This window comes from Lissotriton vulgaris, chromosome 3_1 (genome assembly GCF_964263255.1).
Source record: "Lissotriton vulgaris chromosome 3_1, aLisVul1.2, whole genome shotgun sequence".
Lineage (NCBI taxonomy): Eukaryota > Metazoa > Chordata > Amphibia > Caudata > Salamandridae > Lissotriton > Lissotriton vulgaris.
This window is the reverse complement of record NC_141689.1, coordinates 1,187,037,874-1,187,059,523: the sequence shown is the minus strand read 5'-3', so window position 1 is coordinate 1,187,059,523 and position 21,650 is coordinate 1,187,037,874. Positions and strand designations below refer to the sequence as shown.

Here is a 21,650-nt window from a genome sequence, read left to right as displayed (position 1 = left end):
GGCTCTACACTCACACACACTCTAGGTATGCTCTGAGTAGGGTTTGCACAGTAGGAATACACCAGATTACTGCCTTGTTTATATGCCTGCACATATACAATTGTTCAGCACTAAGGCATATCTACTCTTTACACTTTTGGTGCTTGTAATCACTTTTATCTGCTTCTGTCTACTAATCACTGCAGCACACTTAAAGTTAGGAGTCCTAACTTTACTACTCCTAAACTGAGTAAAATCCTAATTTTAAGACTTTCGGTATTCACAGAAGGCATTTAGGAGTCCTAAAGTTAGGACTACTAACTTCTGTGAATACCGAAATGAGTAAGTTCATTCTGTGAATGCCAAAAGTAGTAAGTGCATTCTGTGAATACCAAAATAGTAGTAAGTTTAGGATTGAGTCTTAAGTTCATTCTGTGAATCGGGCCCTATGTCTAGATAGGTAAGCATTCATCAAACCGCGTGCATTTATGCTTTAAATATGTTTTTTCTTCAGTTGCACAGTATAACAGATAGAATTTTTATATACATTAAGGTTGACATCACATTTGAAGGTCAGCGTACAACGTGTGCCGCTAAGCAGTAATGACACAATACCTAACCATTGCTGTATGTTGACCCAAGATCACAAGTGATTCATGGTGGTGTGGCATCCGGGAGATAAATCAAATTACGTACTTGCACTTTCCAAAGTTATAGGTCTTTCTGTATTCTTTCATCATCTAGTCAGTTTCATGTTTTATCACTTCTGCTGATGTCCATTAAGTGACATTGTGAATCTAGTTCTTTATCTCAGGGTCTCTTGTACATAACTAGCTAATTGCTATGCGTCTTTTTGTCTGTAGCAGTGTGGACTATACGAATTTCCTTATTATATTATGTCTGATTTTGATTGCACTTATACCTAACAGACAGGACCGTAGGAGTAGGGGGTATCGAGATCGACATATGCTCCACCACTTTCAAATATTTATGACTGACAAACTATTGAAACTAAATGTAATTTCTAGATATATAGGTCCAAATTTATCAAAGAGTTGTGTCGCCCTTGAGCCAGGCAATGGGCCACAGGAGTGGCTCAATTCGTAAATTGGATTTAGCAAGCCACGCGCGGTCCTGGGTGGCTTAACAAATCTAGAGTAACGCAATGCAGTGCAAAGACTGCTTTGCGTTAATGTGCCCCAGGGAGTCATTCCATGGATGAAGCGTGGGTGTTCCCAGGCATCCACCCTTGGATTTTGGCACATTCCCATGTTTTACAATTACTGGTAGACCTCCGAAAGCCTTAAAAATGCTGTGCTTTCCCAGGTGAGATGTAACGTGGAGAAATATCTGCATTCCTCCTCATTTTCTTTCCTCTATGTGTTTGCTGCACACAAAGAAAGAGGAAAATGCCTCAGTGGATTGCTTTGGCAGGAGGATGTATTTTCCTGTGCAAAAAAAAATCCTGCTTTGAATGCTGGCACCCTTGCACCAAGGGGCAAGGGTACCTGTGTTGGCACTAAGCAGCACGTTGTGCGTCAGTGGAGGGAAAAGATAGGAATGTACCGTAGTATGTTAAATATGGCACATCTCTGTCCTTTCCCTATCACGCAGCGCGCAAGTGCTGCGTGATTTTTTCATACATGTGCCTCATAATTTATGGCATATATCATATCAGATTCAAATTCATTAGATGAATGCGTGCTTATATTAACAGCATGTCACTACAAGTTATACTTGCTAGAGTTAAGATTTTCTCACCTTTTGGTTCACACCTCCTTTTTAATTGGTGGTATGGGTGTTAATGTTGTTTTAACAAAAGTTAGGACAGGCCTATATTTTTACGTGCAGAGTTCTCCACCCCGACTGCGGAGCCCCGCAGTCATAAACATACTATTAACTTGTGGTTTGTGAATACCCCAAAAAACTTTCCGTGCTGTCCAGGTTTGCTTTATCTTTTAAAAAACAAGCCTCTTTGTCTGATCGATTTTCACTTGCATGCTGCCATCCCTTGGAGAACCTATCACAAAATCTTGCCTGCTTTAGTTGATTTATGTCACTGGTCAATATCCAATATATGTTTAATGTTAAAAAAATCAGTTCATTGTCATATATGAAATTTAAGGGTGGTACCATTTGACCCTCAGGATTTCAAACCTTTGTCTAAATGAACTACTGTGTTTTGTTAGAATATACATGTGCCCTAGTTTCTAGGAGTACCGGGATGCAGCGTACTTTATATTTCCATGTCTATAAGATAGCGCAGTTGCTGAGGCCAAGCCTGCATCTATGCAAATGAGTGAATGCCCCCTTAAGATCGCACTTTGCTATATGTGTGACAGCACTATCTGTATTACAGAAGGGGTCGCACAAGTGTCTACGGCCCTTTCTGTAATAAAAAAGTGCCCCAGCATAGAAAGTAGATGCACATACCTGTTGTAACCCCAGGGAACCTATGTAATATGGGTCATATGGTCTTAAGTTTGCACCCTCAGATTTCAATATTGAATAACAAAATCAGTTTTTTCCCGAACTATTTTTCCAACTTCTGCCTGCAAAATGTGCTGCCAATTACCATGTAATTTCAAAGTCAGGTGCTAATAGCAGTCTTGTGGGTCTATGGGGCATAATATCAAGACAGGTAATGAAATTATCGCCGTTTTAGCGGCAGAAAACTGCTGCTAAAACGGCGATAATGGGCTTGACAATATGCTCTATGGAATTCCAATTGAAGCCCATGTTGGATGTCCTTCACATTTAACATGGGCTTCAATTGGAATTCCATAGAGCATATTATCCAGCCCATTATCGCTGTTTTAGCTGCAGTTTTCTGCCGCTAAAACAGCGATAATTTTATTGCCTGTCTTGATAATATGCCCCCATGTTTGTTGTAGCGTAACATCCGTTAATGCTTTGTGTTGGCAGACTCACCATTCTGTCACACTTGCATTTTCCTGGCGGCTGCAAGCTGGAATGGGTTTCATGGCCCAACTATGCACTTAAAGCCCTCCTCTACTCGCAGCCTACTGCACAGTAGGGTTGGTTTGAATATTTTTGACAGTGCTGATTTTGGATGTCAGTCCAGCCCTGATGCTGTTTCTCCCTTTAAATAGAAAGCTGACGCAGGGCAAGTCAACTTGTCAAAGATTCATTATCTCATCCCAGAGGATTGGGGTTCAGTTCGTCTCCTGTCTATATTTCAAGCCAAAAGGGGATCTGGATTGTGGATGAGCGTAAACAGATTGCATTATTCACTACTGTAAGCTGTATGCACAACTTGACGATGCTATATATTATCAGTTGGTTCGTAAAAAAGGACACAAAGAATACGGTATGAAATCCATTTATTTAAAGTCAATATATTTCCAAGTAAGGGATCCTTGGAATACAATCTGCAAACGCAGCAAGCCCCTTTTAACCTACTTTTAATGAAACCTCAAAAGATATTTCTGAATTGTAAAAATACGGCTTATGAAAATATTCTCAATATAGAAATATTTTTCACCAACTAACCTGAGATAATTAACCATGAATACAATATTTATGTATTTTACTTGGCAAGAAAAAAGATACAATGTATGTATCAAGTAAATGCTCGCCACTGCTTTGATATCTATCTTATATTGTTCATGGTTGTTTAATTTCTATTCAGTGCAGCGATTTTAAACAACTGTTCTGGAAGCGTTCTTCATTTTCTCGAGCTGGACTTCATCAGCTTTTACGTCAATTGGATTTAAGTAGGCGTGTTGTGCAGGGTCCTCATCATTCTGAAGCTTTGCGAAATTGACGAACACCTATAAAAGGTAAATAAAATGCTCCATTAGTGGGAAGTATCTTACAAATAGAGAACAGTATGTTTATTGTAAAAAAATAAATCAAATGCACGCAGTATGTTATTTGCATTTCAGACGTATTGGCCTGATTACTAGTTAGATGGAAAGCCATGCAGAGATTCCCCGTGGCTGGAATTACCGTTACTGGCTGGCACCTCGGCATGGAACCACGCATATTACGAGTTTGACCCCTCAGAATCGGAAATAACTATGGAGAAATGGAATTGATGCGCAAAATTCTGATTAGGGTTCCCTATTCTGAGTGGTTTGTACTACCAGTAATCGATCATCAGCTGTGCAAAGGTGAAAAGTGGGCCAAGGCGGCTCTTCCACTAGGGCAGAGGAATGTCGGCCCACTGCTTTCTCACATTGCGAGAAGCAGACACATAAAACGGTAATAACTTTCAGTTATCACCATTTTATGTCTTTTGCGGGAGGGCGAGCGGGTGGGTGGGGCTGCTCTGTGAGCAGCCTGGTGAGGATTGGTGTGCCCACTCCTGAGGGTGCAATGACTGTTTGGTCGGCGCTCTGGGGCTATCCAAACCAGTCATGCGCACTTTTATCTTCTCCATAAGCCGCTACTGCTTAGCCATAGGCCCCAGGCTGGGCGGCATCCCCACTAATCACAACGCTGATGATTACAGTGTTGTGATTGGCTTAGGAGAGGGAGCCTGGCTGCCTGCTTCCTGTTCCATAATTGTCAAATTAAACACCAGTCCCCCCGTGCAACACCCGCACCCCCACCCGCGAGACAAGCCATCCGTGACTGCAAGTGGGAGCAGTGGTAGGGGAAAGGGAAGAATAGTTTTGGCATTGCAAGTTTCCCTAATGCCACAAAAAAACCTTGGCATGACTGGGGACTACGGAATTGTAGGAAGGCTCTCCAACACATTTCTGACATTGCTCTCCTTTCAGGATGGGAAACGGAACGGATCACCCTAGCTATGATCAGAGTAGAGAAAGACCTTTCTCCATATAATTTTTTCTTTACTGTGGGCATAAAATAAAAAATAAGATTTTTCACATTCAACTGCCCTTCTCACTGTACTTTATTGTATGCTATGAATAGTTTACCACACAGGAATATGCACCTTAGAAAAAGTAACGTGGCAGCTGCAATAGTAAGTCTGGAAGTCTGCGCCTCGACTGGCTTTCCAGGTGTAGTATACACATGTTATGTATATTAGAAAACGGTATACTCAGGTGGAGTACTAGCCATTTGACAATAGTTTAAAACTTTTATTTGTGAATTGGGCCAGATATGTATCAGACGTCGACATGTAGTTGGTTACATTTAGGAACCTTTTTATATTTCACCTTTTACGAGAAAAAAGCAAACAGTCACAGATTGAATTTGTGATATAGGCACTTAAACGTTTTTAACATCACTCAGTTGAGTCGAGATCAGATCTGACCAGCCACACAACACCCATTGGGCTGAGAGGGCTTTACTCCCCCCCCCCCACCTCATTGAGTCTCCTCTGGCTGAGCTGACCCTGGAAACCATGATGTCAAGTACGATGGGGCTGTTCTGACCTGCTCGTTTATAGTACATCAACGTTTGTTGTCGCCCCATTCCACCTGCTAGTTCTGGCCTTTCTGCCTACTCATGCAATCTACATTACTGAAAAAAAACAAAGTAAGGTGATAAGAACACCCCTTTTTCAGTGCTTAATTTGTGCCGTTGCTTTCAGGTGCTGAGCACCAGCACTTTTTTCTCAGGGCCGGGTTTATTGTAGGGGTGGGCAGAATGAATCATTCACGAACATTCAGCACAGGAAATCCAAATTGGTGTAAGCTGAATGCTTTCAATTTAACCTGTTCTCCTCGTTGTGTGGGGCCTGTCTTGTTTCGGGCTCTTCTGGTAAGACCTGCACTTGTTTTGACTTTTTATCAGGCTAGGGGAGGGTTAAAGAAATGCTGGATCACCAAGGCAGGAGGTGCGGCAGCACCCATGCTTTGAATTAAGAGCACTAACTCCTAGACCAGCCGAGCAGCGAGGCCCTGTACTGGAGGGGCCAAAAACTATACAAGTGGAGAGGGAGAGAAATAACGCACATCCCACTGCCGAGAACCATGCACACACAGAAGTGTACAAGTGGAACAGCAGAGCTAGGTGCTCTACTCACAGGCCTGGCTGTGAGTTCCTGTGGTGCCTCCTAAGCTTTGCTCTCCATATACCCGATGTTCAAAATCACCTGACCTGATTCAACGCAGATCCCAAACACCGGCAGGTATGAGATTATTTTATTAACATTGCCCTGGACAGCGCATGCATTGAGAAGGAAAAGGCAGAGAACAGAAACTGAACTACTTAGCACAAGTGCTCACTCGCACCTGGCATTAAATTTTGTTCACTCTGGCATGCTCCTTTGCACGAAGGCCATTCTTGCCCAGCCAGGGACAATCATGTGAAGTGCTCCAATATCTTCAGTTGAGATATCGCTATATAAAACTGCAGGAAAAAAAACCTGATGCAGTTTTTGAGCATGAATCCCTTATTTCCACCCCCTCCCACCCGCCAAAACATGCCCAGGGTTCTTATGAGATGCTGCAGAAAGCTCCTTCAGAGCTGTATGATACGGGGTAACATTTTATGCCAGGTGTGATGTCACTTTTTGTGCACAAGTTTGAAGCTGTTCTGGCTAATATGTCATTCTCATAGGGCTATTTGTTTTGAATGGCAGCGCGTTGAGTGTTGCTTATATGGTGATATTTATTGGTGGTAAATGGGCAATGGGAGCGTCCAACAACTGCCATGTCAGGGTGCTGCGTTGAGAGATGGTGTTTTTCTCCTTGTTTTCATGCAAGTGTTGCAGAGGATCCACACACTGTCTTTCCATGGCTGCTGAGCTGTCTTTGGCCCAGTGTGGAAGGTGCACAAGCAGGGCACATACCACGCAGGAGAATGCTCTGTACCTACTATTTAAATAAAAACTTTCAACATCTGTGACACATAGTGTAGGCTGCAATTCTTTCAACTGTTGGAAGTGTGAGCTTAAAAAACCCAGGGAAGTAATAGAAAAGATGAAGCACATCAAATAGGTGATTTGGGGAGGGAAATCTAGAGATGAGAGGTGGTATCTCCATTTGCTTAACCGCATGCGCGGTAGCGGGTTTTCCCGCTGCGCGCTGAAGATTCGAAATTCGCTGTTTACGTGACAAAGCCAGCTCGTCATGCGCGCAGCGCAGGTAACGCCCATGACGAGCTGGCTTTGTCATCCGCATCGAAGGGGTTAAAATAATTCTAGGCACTGTTGGGAAAATAACAGGAAAGTCAGCAATTTCTAAGTTATATGATGATGGAGAGAGTGCCTGGATTCAGGGCCTGGTGAGTCAGTAGAGTAATGTATTTATTGCATCGTTCTGTGTTTGGCCTCATAGTCATGAGTTCAAAACCTTGCAAGGCCATGCAGGCTTTCATCCTCGAGACAATATGAGTATTTTTGAGTTAGAAACGTGGGAGTGAACATGCGTTTCACAAAAGGCTAGGAACAGAAGCAAGAAAAGGTATTTTTAATAGATGATAGCAGGGGCATAGTGACTATTGGTACAGCCGGTACAATGCAACGGAGCCCAGAGGTGGGAGGGGCCCAGTCTGGCCTGCACCAAGTGATAACATTTCAGAGGGTGTCTGTGCCCAGGATGTGTTGACCCGGTCTCATCTGTGGACCCTAATGCTGCAGCTCAGTTTAGGAACCTTCACAACGCTGGTAAAACAATGTTGGAAGGCATTGCTGAGCTCAGCTTTACTGCTCTTCTCTGATGGCCGCAGCACACAGGTATTCTGATAATTCCAGAGCATCAGGGCATCCCCATGTCTCTGCCAGTGCTGCTCACTCCTCATCCATAGTTCTCACATGCTGGGCAGTGGCCCTTCACTCACAGCTCTGCTGTGCCACCTCAGCCCGAACCTGGGCCCTTAACTGACACTTTTATCAGGATCACCTATTTTGATGCAAAACATCTTTTGATAGCATAAAGCCACAACACTGGTTAAATAATTGCTATTGTGTATCTTGAACAGCACAGCAATGCATTGATGAGGTTTACCAAGCATGATACAGCCCTGTCACCCCTCAACTTTACATAATGAATTACTGTATAGGTAATAAAGCAGAGGTGTACTCTTTTCATGCTTTACCTCAGTATCTGCTTTTCTTTCTCCCCTTCACACATCACTTCTAACCTTCTCTCCATTCTTCCTTCACTATCAGCCTTATGTCCGTGTTTCCTCTTAATCACCGCCTTTTCACCTTCTTCTCTTTCCCTTCCAATTTTCTTTCACATGCTGTCTACTTTTCTACCCATGAATTTCCCCTCTTTCGAATTTTCTTTCTCATCATGTTCAACTTCAATCTTGCACTCCCAATCTTTGCTTTCCCCACTTCTCTTCACAGTCTTTGTCTACTGTATCTATCTTTGCCTTTAGATCTCTCCTCCTTCCTCACTCTCCGTTTTATGTTTTCCCTTCTTGAGCACACATGTATATCCACTCCAGAGATCTGTCTTTGATGCCAGGGTCATAAATTTAAATCTTGATGTGAGCACTCAGCCTATTTTCTATCTGAGGTCAATACAATTAGTGCCATTGAGCTGGATAACAACATTTTTATTCGGTGTCAAGGCCCCCTCTGGTGAATATGTGCTTTGAAAACATAAACGCATGAACGGTGTATTAAGGACACAGATATGTATTTTAATTGTTTCTTTTTCAATTTCTTTGCAATATTACCCAGCCATTATTCCCTCTGTCCTTCCTTGACCCAGTACCTTTCCTTCATGCCATCTTCTTCTTTCCTTGTTCTCTCCCTCAGCACCTCCATCCATGCCTCCTCTCCTCTTTCCATTCTTGCTTCCTTACACCCTCATCCATTCCCCATCCTCCCATTCCTTGGTGCATTTCTTCCTTCTTCCTGCTTTCATTCCATACTTTCTTTTTTTCCTGGTCCTTCCTTCATCCCTTCTTTAATTTCTTCTTCTTTTACCTTCAACCTTTCCTACTGCTTTTCTTCCTCATTTCCTTTCTTCTTTCTATTCATTCATCAGACATCATCCACTTCCTTTCTCTCTCATTCCTTCTATCCCTTCATTTCTTCCTTTCACATTGCTTTCTTCTTTTCCTATTTCCTTCTTCTTTATTCATTACTCATTTAATTCCTCATTCAATTACTCACCTCACTGTCTGAATTTGTTGCTGTCTTCTTTCATGTATTCCTTCCTTAATACCTTCATTTCTATTAAACAGCACAGTACAAGCACATTCTCTTTAGTTTATAAAGCTGCCTCAAATGACCCTACTAATGGCACTTTTTGAGATTTACACACATTTCCTAATTTGAGTTCACTTTAAAGTTGTTGCCATAGGCTTCTCAAATTTTAAAATATGTTAAATTGATTTGTATAGCAAGGTATTTGATCTGCCAATGTGAAGAACTAGGTCTTCAGCTAATTGCGAAACTCAAACTCAAGTGAGGAGGTATCTCTAATGTGTTTAGGCTTGTGGATGTGGGTGGGGTCAATAAAGGAAGTTGGTGGAGCCACTGGAGGTTGTGGGCGGAGCCATGGAAGTGGGTATGGCCTCCTAAAAAAGGTGAGCACCTGCACTTCATATTTTACAAATTAAGCACTGCCATTTTTTAAAATAGAAAAGTGAAATAAATCACACAGGCTCCTGAATTAAGGACATAGGCTCGTTCTGAATTTGTTTAAATTGAGGTATCTTGATACTTTGTGTGTTTATACAATTGAAGTGGTGCAATCTAGGTAGCGTAGGGACCCAAGCATTCTTTGGCCTAGCTTTTTTATTGTAAAGACATGGAGCTATACAAATTATAGCTTTTCCTAATTAATGTGTGTGTATAGGCATTTATATAGCGCACTACTTACCCGTAGGGTCCCAAGGCGCTTCGACCGCTGCAAAACCCTTCCTGGCTTCCCTGAGAGATGATCCCTTAATGGGTATCTCCAGGGTGAGACCAGGCATCCCCGGCGGTCTGGTGGGGCCGTTAGTGAAGATGAGGCAAGCTAATGCCCAGAGTTGCCGAGTGTGATCGCTGATCAGAGTGGGCACCGAGGCGAGAGAATTATTGAGTCCGCTGACCCTGGTCCAGAAACCTGCCGCGCCGGGAATCGAACCCTGGTCCTGGGCCGTCCTCTGCTCTCGGGTCTGCCGCCTCTAACCAGTGAGCCACACTACTTCACTTCATACAATTAATGCATGATGTCATGGTATTTGTTGTGAGTATTCAACTATAATATGTTTATTCAAGTGCACTTTAAGTGTTGTACTAATGTCTTACTGCATTACCAGAAGTAGGGATTAAACAAACTCATTTTGCAGCAGGAAGCTTCAAATCCCCTCATGAGGAGTCCACAGCCAAAGAACATGTTTGCCTGTTGCTTCAAAAATCCGTGCACTATGCCTTTCTCTAATAGGAACTTTGTATTAAATGAATGACAACGATAAATGAGTAATTGAGTAGAACATAGTACGCAGATGTTCAGCCTCAAAGTGTGTTCTTTGGTTAGAATGAATCTACCTTAGTTTGACAGATTGTATACTCATTAAAATAAATGTAAATTTCTTTAGACTCAGTCCCTATTTGCCAGATTGTTAAGGAAGTGGACGGCCTACCAGTTTCTTTATGCAATGCCATAGTGTGGTCCCTATATATTAATCTTAGCTACGGAATTTGCTTTGGTAATGACTGTGTAGAGTGCTATGTTATACTGTAGCATTTATACACCAGTTTTCTACCCCTAATGATGACTCAAAGTTATTTTGGGGTGTTCAAGTAAGCATCAACGTAGGTTATGATACATGGCTGTTAGAGTGTGTGTTTCTTTTGTAAGTTATTTGGAGCTATGTGTGAGGTCCAGACACTTGCTCCGAACATACAGTAGTACATGTGTGTCTGTCCTTATCATGGCATGAAGCAGGGAGATGTAGGGAACAGAACCACATTTGCCTACATTTCCCCTACTATTCTAACCATCATTGTTTGCTCCATTAAGCAGCACACATAAAAGTTACAAAACACCATTTAAAGACTGTTTATGTGAAGGAAGGGAGACCTTCCTGCACATAAACAATCGTCCCCTCAATGCAGACACCCTTGCACTATGTTGCAAAGGTGCCTGCGTTGGTGCTAGGATGCTAAATTTAGTGCCAGGGGGAAACACAGGGCTGCATCATATTCATTGTAAATACGGTGCAGCCCTGCATTTCTGAAGTGGAGGAGCACAGAGTTAAGGATAATATAGCCATGCTCTGTCACTTCGTTGTAAATATGCCCATAAGTGAGGCCACGCTGAGTCTGTTACTGTATCTAAATCCGTAGCATGGTTGCACAGATATATTGATTTCAACTTTAAGTCCCTGTCTCCAGCTCTGCTTTCAATGAGGGCTGCGTACATCTTACTCCATGCCCCAGTACTCTGGGCATCCTCCACCACTGTGAAAATCCAACCGTGACTCATGGCTTCACAGACACAGACCTGCAAATGTAGTATCCACACTAAAGCACTCACATATTTTGCTGAAGTTGAGGTGAAAAGGAGCCCAATGATTACCCTCAGTGAAGACTTACTTGAGCATATTATGCTAGTATTGTTGATGGGCTTTGACAACTTGTCTCATTCATGGGCAAAAGAACCAGCAAAGTAAAAACTGGAGAGAATGATCTTTGGTGCTGTGTGCCATACCAAAAGGGTGTAATGGTAAGATTTCCACAACAGATGTTTAAAAGTGTTTATTTTGGAAACGCACTCTGAACATGTCAGATTTCAGTTAAACAAAATGCATGCTTGGATGCAAAGCAAATGTAATTATCCTAGAGCAATGGAGGTGAGAATGGTGATGCTCTGGCAAATCCATACACCATTAGTGAGGCGAGTCCTGGTGTGTTCTTTGAGCACTTAAGATGATGAAGATGCAGCTTCCGCTGCATTCCTACAAGATCATGAGAGTGCACCAGTGCTAAATTTACAAATCTGAGAAGCAAACAGTGGAGCTGCAATATTTCTGATCAATCCAGAAAAGGTGAAGTAGTAGCATGACAAACAGAATCATACAGGAAACCTTGAAAAACTTTACTTACTAAACCCAGCTAATAGGGAGCTGAACTCCCACTGTGCCATATCAATACTGGATTGGTCAGAGAAGAGCAAATTAGTGATGATTAAAGCAAAAGCACAAGAATGTCTTCTGCGTGAACCTTTACATATGTGAGGTACTTCCCACTTGAGCTTTCAAACTCTGTGACTATCACCACAACACTCCCCAGTCAGAGGTTGCAAGACCCGAAGTATGGGTTTTAAACTTTCTGCACTTGGTAACATTTGGCAAAATTGAGTCTGCAGCATCTTCTGAATGCACTGTATCAGTTGAAAGCATGCTCCATGTCACAGAGGCCATTTAGATTTTGAGAGTGCATCAAATCCCCTGAATAGTCAAAGAAATGGTAGAAATGTACAGATCAGAAATAGACAACGGCAGGAGAAGAAAGGATAAAGAGATATGGAGCCTAGCTAGATAAGAAGGCGAAAGATAGAAAAAAGAGAAGGTACATAGAGAAAGGGATAAGCAATGGAAAAGGCCCGAAGAGAGACTCAGCAGGGGGGGGGGGGGGGGAGAAAAGATAATGAGAATAGAGAAGTGAAAGATAGTTACAGTGAAAGGATGATAATGAAAAAGATGACCCTTGGTTCAGCCAACACAAATAGTACTCCTTGAAATGGAAAATGCCAGGAGCAGATATTTATTATCTTGCAGTACTTGTTTCATGCTCAAAAGAGGCAGTTCTCTACCTTAGAAATTCAAATAAAATTGGTATTGGGTTCGCTGTCTTTATCTGCTCATCTCACTTCCCTGCTGCTGCAAGACAACGGAAACTAATACATCTGCAACTCACTCTTTTCCTGAAATTATAAATACTCCTTGTTGTCCGGAACCTTTTAAAATTCTACATTTCTAAAGAGACCTAACCCTATCACTCTTAAGTTTTGGTGATTAAGACTTGGACCACGCCGGATTAAGAAACACACTGCTACCCAGTGCAGCACAATCATCATTGGACCGATTCTGGTCCCCATACACGTCAAATCCATCAAGCTGAGGAATCTATACCAGCAAACTTTGCCTGTGATGTTCTTACCTCCAGGTGACTAACTCTGTTCACTGAACTTTCCCGTTTTGGCTAAAGGACTACTTGAGCTTATTGGCCCTGATGAGAATCCCGTCAACACTGGGGATTCGAAACGCGTAGGCCTGTTGGTCTGCTGTTTTATGTTTGGGTGTTTAATGAAAATTGTGCATCTTGACCTTTTGTCTTCACACTCTAGCTCTATGGATTGAGACTTGAACCTTATGATTTAAAAATTTGTATTGTAGTGTATTGGTGTGAATTATAGGAAAGGTTATAAATGACATAGCAGACCCAGTACCCAACCTACTGGTTTATTTCTCTTCCAGTTTGTGTTGAGTACACTGTTTGATTGCTTGAATGTGAGAGGTATGACTGTGAGATGCTTGAAAAACTATGAATGATGGTATGCATGAGGTTTTTATCCCACTTTTCGTGTCCTTAACTTGATTGTTTTTCCATAACTTCTTGTCTTTTGAACCCCTCCATTAATTTAAAAAGTGTGTTCAAACAAAAAAATGTTTCCAAAATAAATTGCTATTTATTAGCATACATATGTATTGAACTGCGGTCTTTACATTGATAATTCATTTGGTTGAATTCTAGCATCAGTACTGGCATCTTTTTTCTGTTGTATAGAGCTCGTCATGAGGCACAGCGCTCCTGCGCTCATGACGAGCTCAGCTTGTCATGACCACACCCGTTCCCGTGGAATGCTCAGCACAGCAGGGGAATTATCCCTGCATGCGAGCTTTCCGCGGCTCATGACGAGCTGAGGTCGTCATGAGCACCGGAGCGCAGTGGCTCATGACGAGCTCAGCTCGTCATGAGCATGGAAGGAGTTAAACATGTCATGCATGGTTAAAGGTGTTAAGATAGAGCTGCACACCGAGAGACCATTTACCTCAAATCATAAATTTAAAAAACTATAAGAACTAAACTTTAAGGGAAAAAGTATAATAATTCAACCATATACATTAAACTTGAAAAGGCTAACATAAAATGTACCAAACCTTGAACAGTTGTCGACTCGGGTCATTTAGTCAAGCATGCCGATAAGCCAGCAACAGATCTGAGTAATGTTTTGGAATTGACAGAATTCACAACTTACTTAACGCAGGTGTTTCCAATTTCATCTAACAAGAGTGGGACAAAATGAGGTACCCAACTACAAATATATGACTGGTTCTCTAAAATCACTAGCTCATGAAAAACCTACTAAATAAAGAACTGAGAATAAAAAAAATCTAACAGCCAAGTTGAAACCAGATTAACTTCAAATACTACAAAAGCTAAGAAATCTGTTTGAAGAGCAAAAAAAACCAGTCAAAATCTGATGTGCGCCTCCTTGTTGCAAGCCGATATAGATATTGACTCCAAGTGCATTTAGTGGCTTATAAATAATCATTTGGCTACTCAAGGCAATTAATGCGGTCATCAGCAAGACAGCCTGGATCACCCATGTAATCAAGTTATATATCACAACCTTCCAACACATCATTCAGTACAAGTCAATCTCTTCCCTACATATGTCAACTAGCCTCAGCTATACTTGCACCCAGTTACACTCAGTAATAAAAATATATTTAAGATTAGTAGAGCTCTGGTGCCAAATTGCTTTCCAACATTAAAATCTGACATTAACTTCTGGTCAAAAACGTTTGCAATTTTGTTCAACCATTGTTTGGCTACAAACTGTACACCAGGAAAGGAACTATATTCCATTTAATTTTCCAAAATTAAGCCACAGGGCATCCAGAAAACTACGATGTAGAAACAAAGCAGCAAATGTACAAGAAAATGGCACAGCCCAGCACCACCGCAAAATTTGTTGTGCTGTATCATTTAGAAAATGTAAGGATGCGTCATATTTACAAGATTTGGGATCACCCCTGTGTTTTCCCTTGCGCTAAATATAGCTGCCTAGCGGCAGCACAGACCCTCATTTACTGTACTGCAAGGGTGCAAGTGTTGCAGGGATGTTTGTTTATGTGCAGGAAAGTCTCCCTTCCTGCACATAAACAATCAATAATGGAAATTTGCTACTGGTAAGAGTGCTACGTTCTGCAGCACACAAAAAAGTATCAAATCACCATTATTTAGTGATTTTTTGTGTGCAGGAAGGGACACCTTCCTGCACAAAAACAATCATTAATGGTGTTTTGCTCTTTCTATGTGTGCTGCAGAGTACAGCACACATAGAAAACGAAAAAACTAGGAGGAATAAAAGTATTCCTCCACGTTGCGCCAATGCAATGCCTGCTTGGCATGACATTCGTTTTTGGCACTGCCTCTGTTTTACAGATCCATCTAAATCTGGGGCAGTGTCAAAAAGCAATGGGTTTTGCTGTGGAACGCCCACAGCAACACCCATTGAAAGCTATGGGTTTTGCGGTGGAACGTCCACAGCAACACCCAACGCACGCCCCTTTTCTACTGATGCCTGCATGAAAAGGTTCATATTTACAATGCAGCGTAAAGCCATGCAAAGTGGCTTAATCCCCCTTTGTAAATATGGTGTAGGGCATTGTACCGTCAGAACGTTTGGAAAAAGTAAAGTACTGGTGGTGCAAAACCTGGTCTTAAGTTGGCGAAACAAGGAGAAATACAATATTTCTCCTCGATTATGCTTTTTCCATGTGTGCTCCCTTGTGCAGCACACATGGAAAAAGCAACATGTCTTGGATTGTTTATGTATAGGAAGGTCCCCTTTCTGGTACATAAACAACCTTTGAAAATGATGCCATTTTGTGACTTTGGGGGACCTTCCTGTACAACAATCTTTCCCCTGCACACAGACACCCTTGCACTATGGTGTAAGGGTGCCTGCATTGGTGCTACACTGCTAAGTGTAACACCAGCGCAGGGGAAACGTAAGGCTGTTCCATATCGTTGTAAATATGGTGCAGCCTTGCATTAGGAAGTGGCGAAGTGAGGCGTTTAGCGATGACTGCTAACGCCTCACTCCACCACTTCCTTACCTGCTATGGAGTAAAATAATGGCATACTAATTCTTTGTCATAAAAATTGCATATTTCAGTATTAACCCAAGAACACGACTCTGAAGGTAGATGGATTATTGTTAAACTCCTTATCAATACCAAACCCATTACCATTTTTAATGTTTATGGTCCACTTTCTGTTGATAATACATTATTTCCAACAAACTGCTTCCTAATGTATGAAACTTCCTTTTTGCATTTCCTAGATAGCGAATCCTAAGAAATGTGTTTATGAAATGCAAAATGGAATGTACTGAAATTGTGATTTTCTAACAGCGATTCCTACATAGATCCAATTAGAAAATAGCTATTTAGAAAATGCAAACAAATTCGTTCCGATGGGCCTAAGGCCCAAATTATAAATGGTTTGCATTTCAAAATGAGCGATTTTCTAGTAGGAAATCACAAATTTGTAATAGCAAAATCAATCATACCCATTGGCTTACGGCTAAAAAAAAAAAAAAGAAAGTGGTACTCATGTAAAGTGCTCGAATGTCCTGCATTTTGGGTGCCTTTTTCCATTTTGCACATGGTTACTATCGAATTGGAATTAATGGTAATAGCATTTCCTAAATGCCCATTTCGCATTTAGGAAATGTTTTGTAAATATGCTTAGGAAATCACAAATAGGAAATCCCTATTTGTGATTTCCTATATTGATAATCTCAAAATGTGATTTCTTTTTAATAATCCCCTGCTGTTGGAAACTCAATTTACCTCTCAATTCAAAGCTTTTGCTTCAGAATTTTTCGCTTTTCTCCTCTTTTGTCACGATTTTGGATTCCTTTAAAGCAGCAGCTTTAGGTTTCATAATTAATTTTGTTTCATGTAAGAAAAGCTCACAGAAGCTCAGTCAAATCAACTACTTGACAAAATAAAAAAAGTGAAGTACACTTATTATCATTCAAAGAATGAGGTTTCCTTACAAAACTCAATATACGCTAAACTCCCTTTTAATTGATTAACTACACATGCCGGCTTCTTCATACTTATTAAAGAGTAGTGCACAGTACTATGGTGGCTAAAATAAAATGGGGAAACTACTTGCAAATTATTTTAAAATTAAAAAAGAAACAACTAAAATAGAATCTTTAAAAAATGTAACAGGCTGTTCTTTTTAAGGATAAAGATATTTTAAATTAATTTGTCAAGTTTTCTAGAAATCTCTAGTCCCTAGAAACACAACCTTCCCAATTGGATTTGGCCAATTACTTTCAATCCATTGCATCCCCCCACTACCCACATATTGACTTTGAACAGCTTAGTGCTGATACCTCTTTGTCAGAAATCAGTCATATAGTCTCTACAGTATGAAGAAGGAAGGCTCCAGGACCTGATGGTTTTACCACTGGATTTTACAGTCATTTTATGAAACTCCTCCTGCTCAACTTTTCACTTTTGTTTAATTTTTTCATCGATAACAGAACCTCTCACTTCTCTTTTCAGGATGCCATGATTTGTTTAACCTCTTGCATGCTCATGATGAACTCATTATTTCCATGATCCCAATTCATATTCCTGATTAGTATTTTAAAAGAATAGACTCTCTTTAATCAAAATTTCTTTGGAAAGAAAAATCAACCCCTGTAGCTATATGAACCAAAAAAAGTAAATCTGAAGAGGGTCTTACATTTCCAAATGTTAGGCAATTCCATTATGCATTCTCTTTAATCTACTTGCTGGCTTGCTCAGAAATCCCCTCCTGTGGATATTGTTAGAAACAATCTCATATCTCTCCTTTTGATTTTTAAGAAATATTCGCTTTCACAGCAAATATTTCCAAAATGCATACTCCAGTCATTACCCTTTCTCATAACATTTAAGCCCCTCTCCTTCCTTCTACATATCCTTCAGTTGCTACTTTCCAACAGCAATCGTTTTCGTATAATAGGCATATTCAGATAAAAAATCCCTCCATATATTTGAAAACTTGGCTAATTAGAGGGTTGTGTTGGTTATCATAGATTTTCAAAGGTAATCAGATGGGTCCGGGTATCTTGCCTCTGTCTTTTGTTTCTAACAACTGCTATTTAAAATCCGGGACTGCCACTGCCCTTACCTTTAAACCCACCAGTGACCACTACCTTTCCACCAGGGTTTTCTCCAAGTGCCCTCACATTCCAACTATACGTAATATACAATCTCCTCTGAGAGACACTTTATATGCCTCCCTCTCTGTAGCCCTGTAGGTAGTTTCCAATAGAATCTTCATCCATGACCTCCACATAGGTATTTTAGTTATGTGTAATCAGATTTTTATGGTGAAAGTTAGTGGGGAGTGGTCCGATAAAAATATACTTAACTATGTTGCAGATTCAAACGAACCCCTATCCTCCCTTCAATCCAGCACAAAATCGATCCTGCTATACTTATTGTGTACTGGAGAGTGAAGCAAGGATACCCTATCTTTGAGTTGCTGGTGCCTAAAAATTGTCCGGAAGATCAAATTCTGTTAAGATTTTCAACAGTGATGCCTCCATTCTAGTTTAGCCCTGGTCTAGAAGGATGCTTGCCTAGCCTCCAATTCCCCACATAGTTATGTTCCCCAGTCACAATTAATCCAACAAATGTCTTCTGGGAGCCCATCTGCATACCAAAGGGGAAGAAATGTGTGTTTTTCTACATTTGAGGCATATGTGTTCACAAAACAATTCTCAAGGACATCAAAAATAACCATGCAGCTCACATGTTGTTCCCTCTTTCCACCTAAGAGCCACCTCTTGTTCACCAAATTTGTTATGGTTTCCATTACTTTATTTTCTTTGGTCCTTCTTTCGTCTTCATAGCCTATTTTGTAGCAGCAGTAGTTTTCGTTTTCCAGCTGGTTCATTGTGCTTCTGCATTTTTTCCTAAGAAATCTATCTACGTCCGATGTCACTAGTATTGCAATCTGTGGGGTTTGTTTGGGACACCTGCCCCGGTCGGGCTTTGTAAGCATCAGGCAAGATGGGGGCCGCCATGTTCTTCAATTGCACTTTCATTGCCCTTCGGACCCGCCATCTCCCTTATTATACTGACTGTTGCGAAGGATCCGCTCAGGGTCATTTTTCGGGTAGCATGGTGAGTGGCATCTCGTTACTTTTTTATGCTGGTACCTCAGATAGTGCGGGTTTTGAGGTTGTTGTCTTATGAAGGTGGAGAAGGCACATCATGGTGTAGGTGTACCACTACACTAGTAGCCATTTACTGTTGCAGATACAAAGCATTGTTTTAACTGTATGTGTGTGTTAGTGTTATAAGATGGAGTGTGATATCCGGAGGAAAGGGGTGAAGTGAACGTGGATTTAAGCTGAATGTCTTGTAATCTCGATGTAATGATGTGGCTAGTACTTTTCAATTTCTTATGGCTTGGTAAGTTTTTGTAAGGCTGAAGTGAGTCTATACAGCGTGCTGTGGTTTGTTGTGTTGAGGAAATCACGTAGTATGTTCCGTATGTATTGTGGTGTGTTCTGATCTGGTGTATGGTGTGGTATGAGTTGCTGGGTGTGACTGCTGATCACGGAGAGCACCAGGGTGTCTGTTTTAAATAAAGGACGTGGGTTAAGGTGATTACATTAATGTGGTTGTTAATTGCTGCAAACCACATCATATTGTGATGCTGTTAGTTTTAAACCAAGCATATTTGCCATTTGTGGCCATTTTGGAGGAAGTTTGGGCTAATCAGAATACATTTTTAATTTTCAGTTTTATGTATCGCAAACTCAACCCGAAGGTGTTGGAGCACTTTAAATCAGCACAAGTTGCAGTACACAAGGTCACATTTATTCTTTGGTAGGCGTGGGGAGATTAAGTGATTTGCCCAGAATCACAGGATGTATTTGTCTCTCTTCACTCTACCACGCAATTATTTCTTCAACTTTATCAACCCACCTCTAAACACTCTCTCTCGCTCTAACTCTACCTTTCCCTAAATCTTTCACTCTCTATCTCCCTCTCCCTCCCATCACTTCACCACACTTATATATGCAAATAACTCTATCTCTATATACCATCTCTCTCTCTCTTTCCATCACTTTTGCACTCATGCGCTCTCTCTCACATAAGTAAAAAAGTTTCCACTACAATGCCAACAGCTCTAACTCTAAAATAACGTGAGACCTATTGCTTTGCAAATGCTTGTTATGTGTATTGCAGAATGTTGTCCACATAGAAAGTGCAAAAAAGGAGGAGAAATAGAGATATTTCACCCCGTTACACCTCATCTGGGATGGTGTCAGAATTTGCCGTATAGCTAGGTTACTCCAGATTTTGAAGCCCCTTAGAGCCATGCAAGGTGGCTTTGAGTGGCTTCAAAAGTCTGACATTAATGACTATCCTAAATAGTCTACATGCACAAAAATATTTACCTTTTCACTGAACTTTGCATTCTTGTTTTGAATATTACATAAAAGCGAAAAAGAAACTGAGCATATAAAATATTTAGATCTCTAAAAACAGCAACATACATATTTCAATAATTGGGAACCACATTAAATACAATATTGTATTCTACTTTTTTTGCCTTTTTTTCTCTAGATTTGGTTGCCAAACATTCATATATCCATTTCGAAATAATATTTTATCAAGATTATGGGACATTTTTATCAAAGGGTTGCATTACGTTTGCTCCACCAATGGGGCGCAAGAGTGACACAACCTTTAAGTGTGAATTATTAATCCACGCAAGAACACCTTGAGTGGCCCTGAGTGGCTTCATAAGTACAGAGTTACGCAATGAAATGCAAATCGCTGTGTTCCGTAACTCTGCACCAGGGAGGCGTTCCATGGATGGAGTGTGGGTGCTCTTACATGGGCTTTCCCTATTGCGCAAACTAAAATCCTGACTTATGGTTAAGCCAGATTTTATATTGCAATTCTGAAAATGCCACTTTTAGAAAGCTGTAACTTCCAAATGGAAACAGGTAATTAGTGTATGTCTGGTGTCTTTGGATTCGTAATGTAAAATCCTCTTTTATGGTAATGTCTGATTTCAAATTACAATTTTAAAAATGCCACTACTAGAAAGTTCATTTTTAACAGTGGGGAATGCACTCCGTTTTCCTAAAGTTCAAAGTTCATCACTATTCATCCACAAATTCATTAAATGTTGCGTGCTCACTTGGTGTCGTGCCTTGCCCTGGTGGCACCTGAGTATTAGATAATTATCTGCTGGGGCAGCACTCTGCCCCAAAACCAATGGCACAGCAAAATGCTACTTGCACAATTCATCCTATGAAAACAATTTTCGTCCTCGTTTTAATGATTTTCATATTTTTTCTCTGTCTTAAATCCTTCTGTTTGGTTCCACACGTGAGACATCATGGCAATTTGCAAACTTTTCTCATGTTCAGGTTCGTCCATCCGGACCTTATTCCAAGAACATGTATAGATGCACAACTTCACCATGGCAGTATTTTATTAACCCAATGCATTACGGGCAATTTCAGCCCTTCGTCAGGGGAAACTGCTCTAATCAGAAGCATGTGTTTCTCCACTCGCTGTTCCAGCCAAAATGTTTTACTACTAGAAAGTTGGAATTTTCCTGTCTTCACCATTTAGTGCCTGCAGTATGTCTCTGGGTAACAGGACTGTGTGTAGCTGATAGCTGGGCTTTGTATATTCCTCCTAGACTGCCACACACAATAGTTGGCCACACACAATAGTGGGCTTACGGGGGTATCGAGATGGGCTATCACTAGCAGGATACGAGG

The 21,650-nt window shown here is 41.0% G+C and overlaps 1 protein-coding gene across 2 annotated transcripts in view; it reads right to left on the bottom strand.

Annotated features, from left to right (window-relative positions):
- Window positions 1-3,306: 3,306 nt before the first annotated feature.
- LOC147727632 (phospholipid-transporting ATPase ABCA1-like) overlaps window positions 3,307-21,650 on the bottom strand; it is a 2,839,360-nt gene continuing 2,821,016 nt past the window's right edge. For both annotated transcript variants that reach the window (XM_086961649.1, XM_086961650.1), the window contains exon 50: window positions 3,307-3,773. In XM_086961649.1, coding sequence (XP_086817775.1) covers window positions 3,642-3,773 — 132 coding nt within the window. In that variant the 3' untranslated portion in view covers window positions 3,307-3,641. The remainder of the gene's footprint in view (window positions 3,774-21,650) is intronic.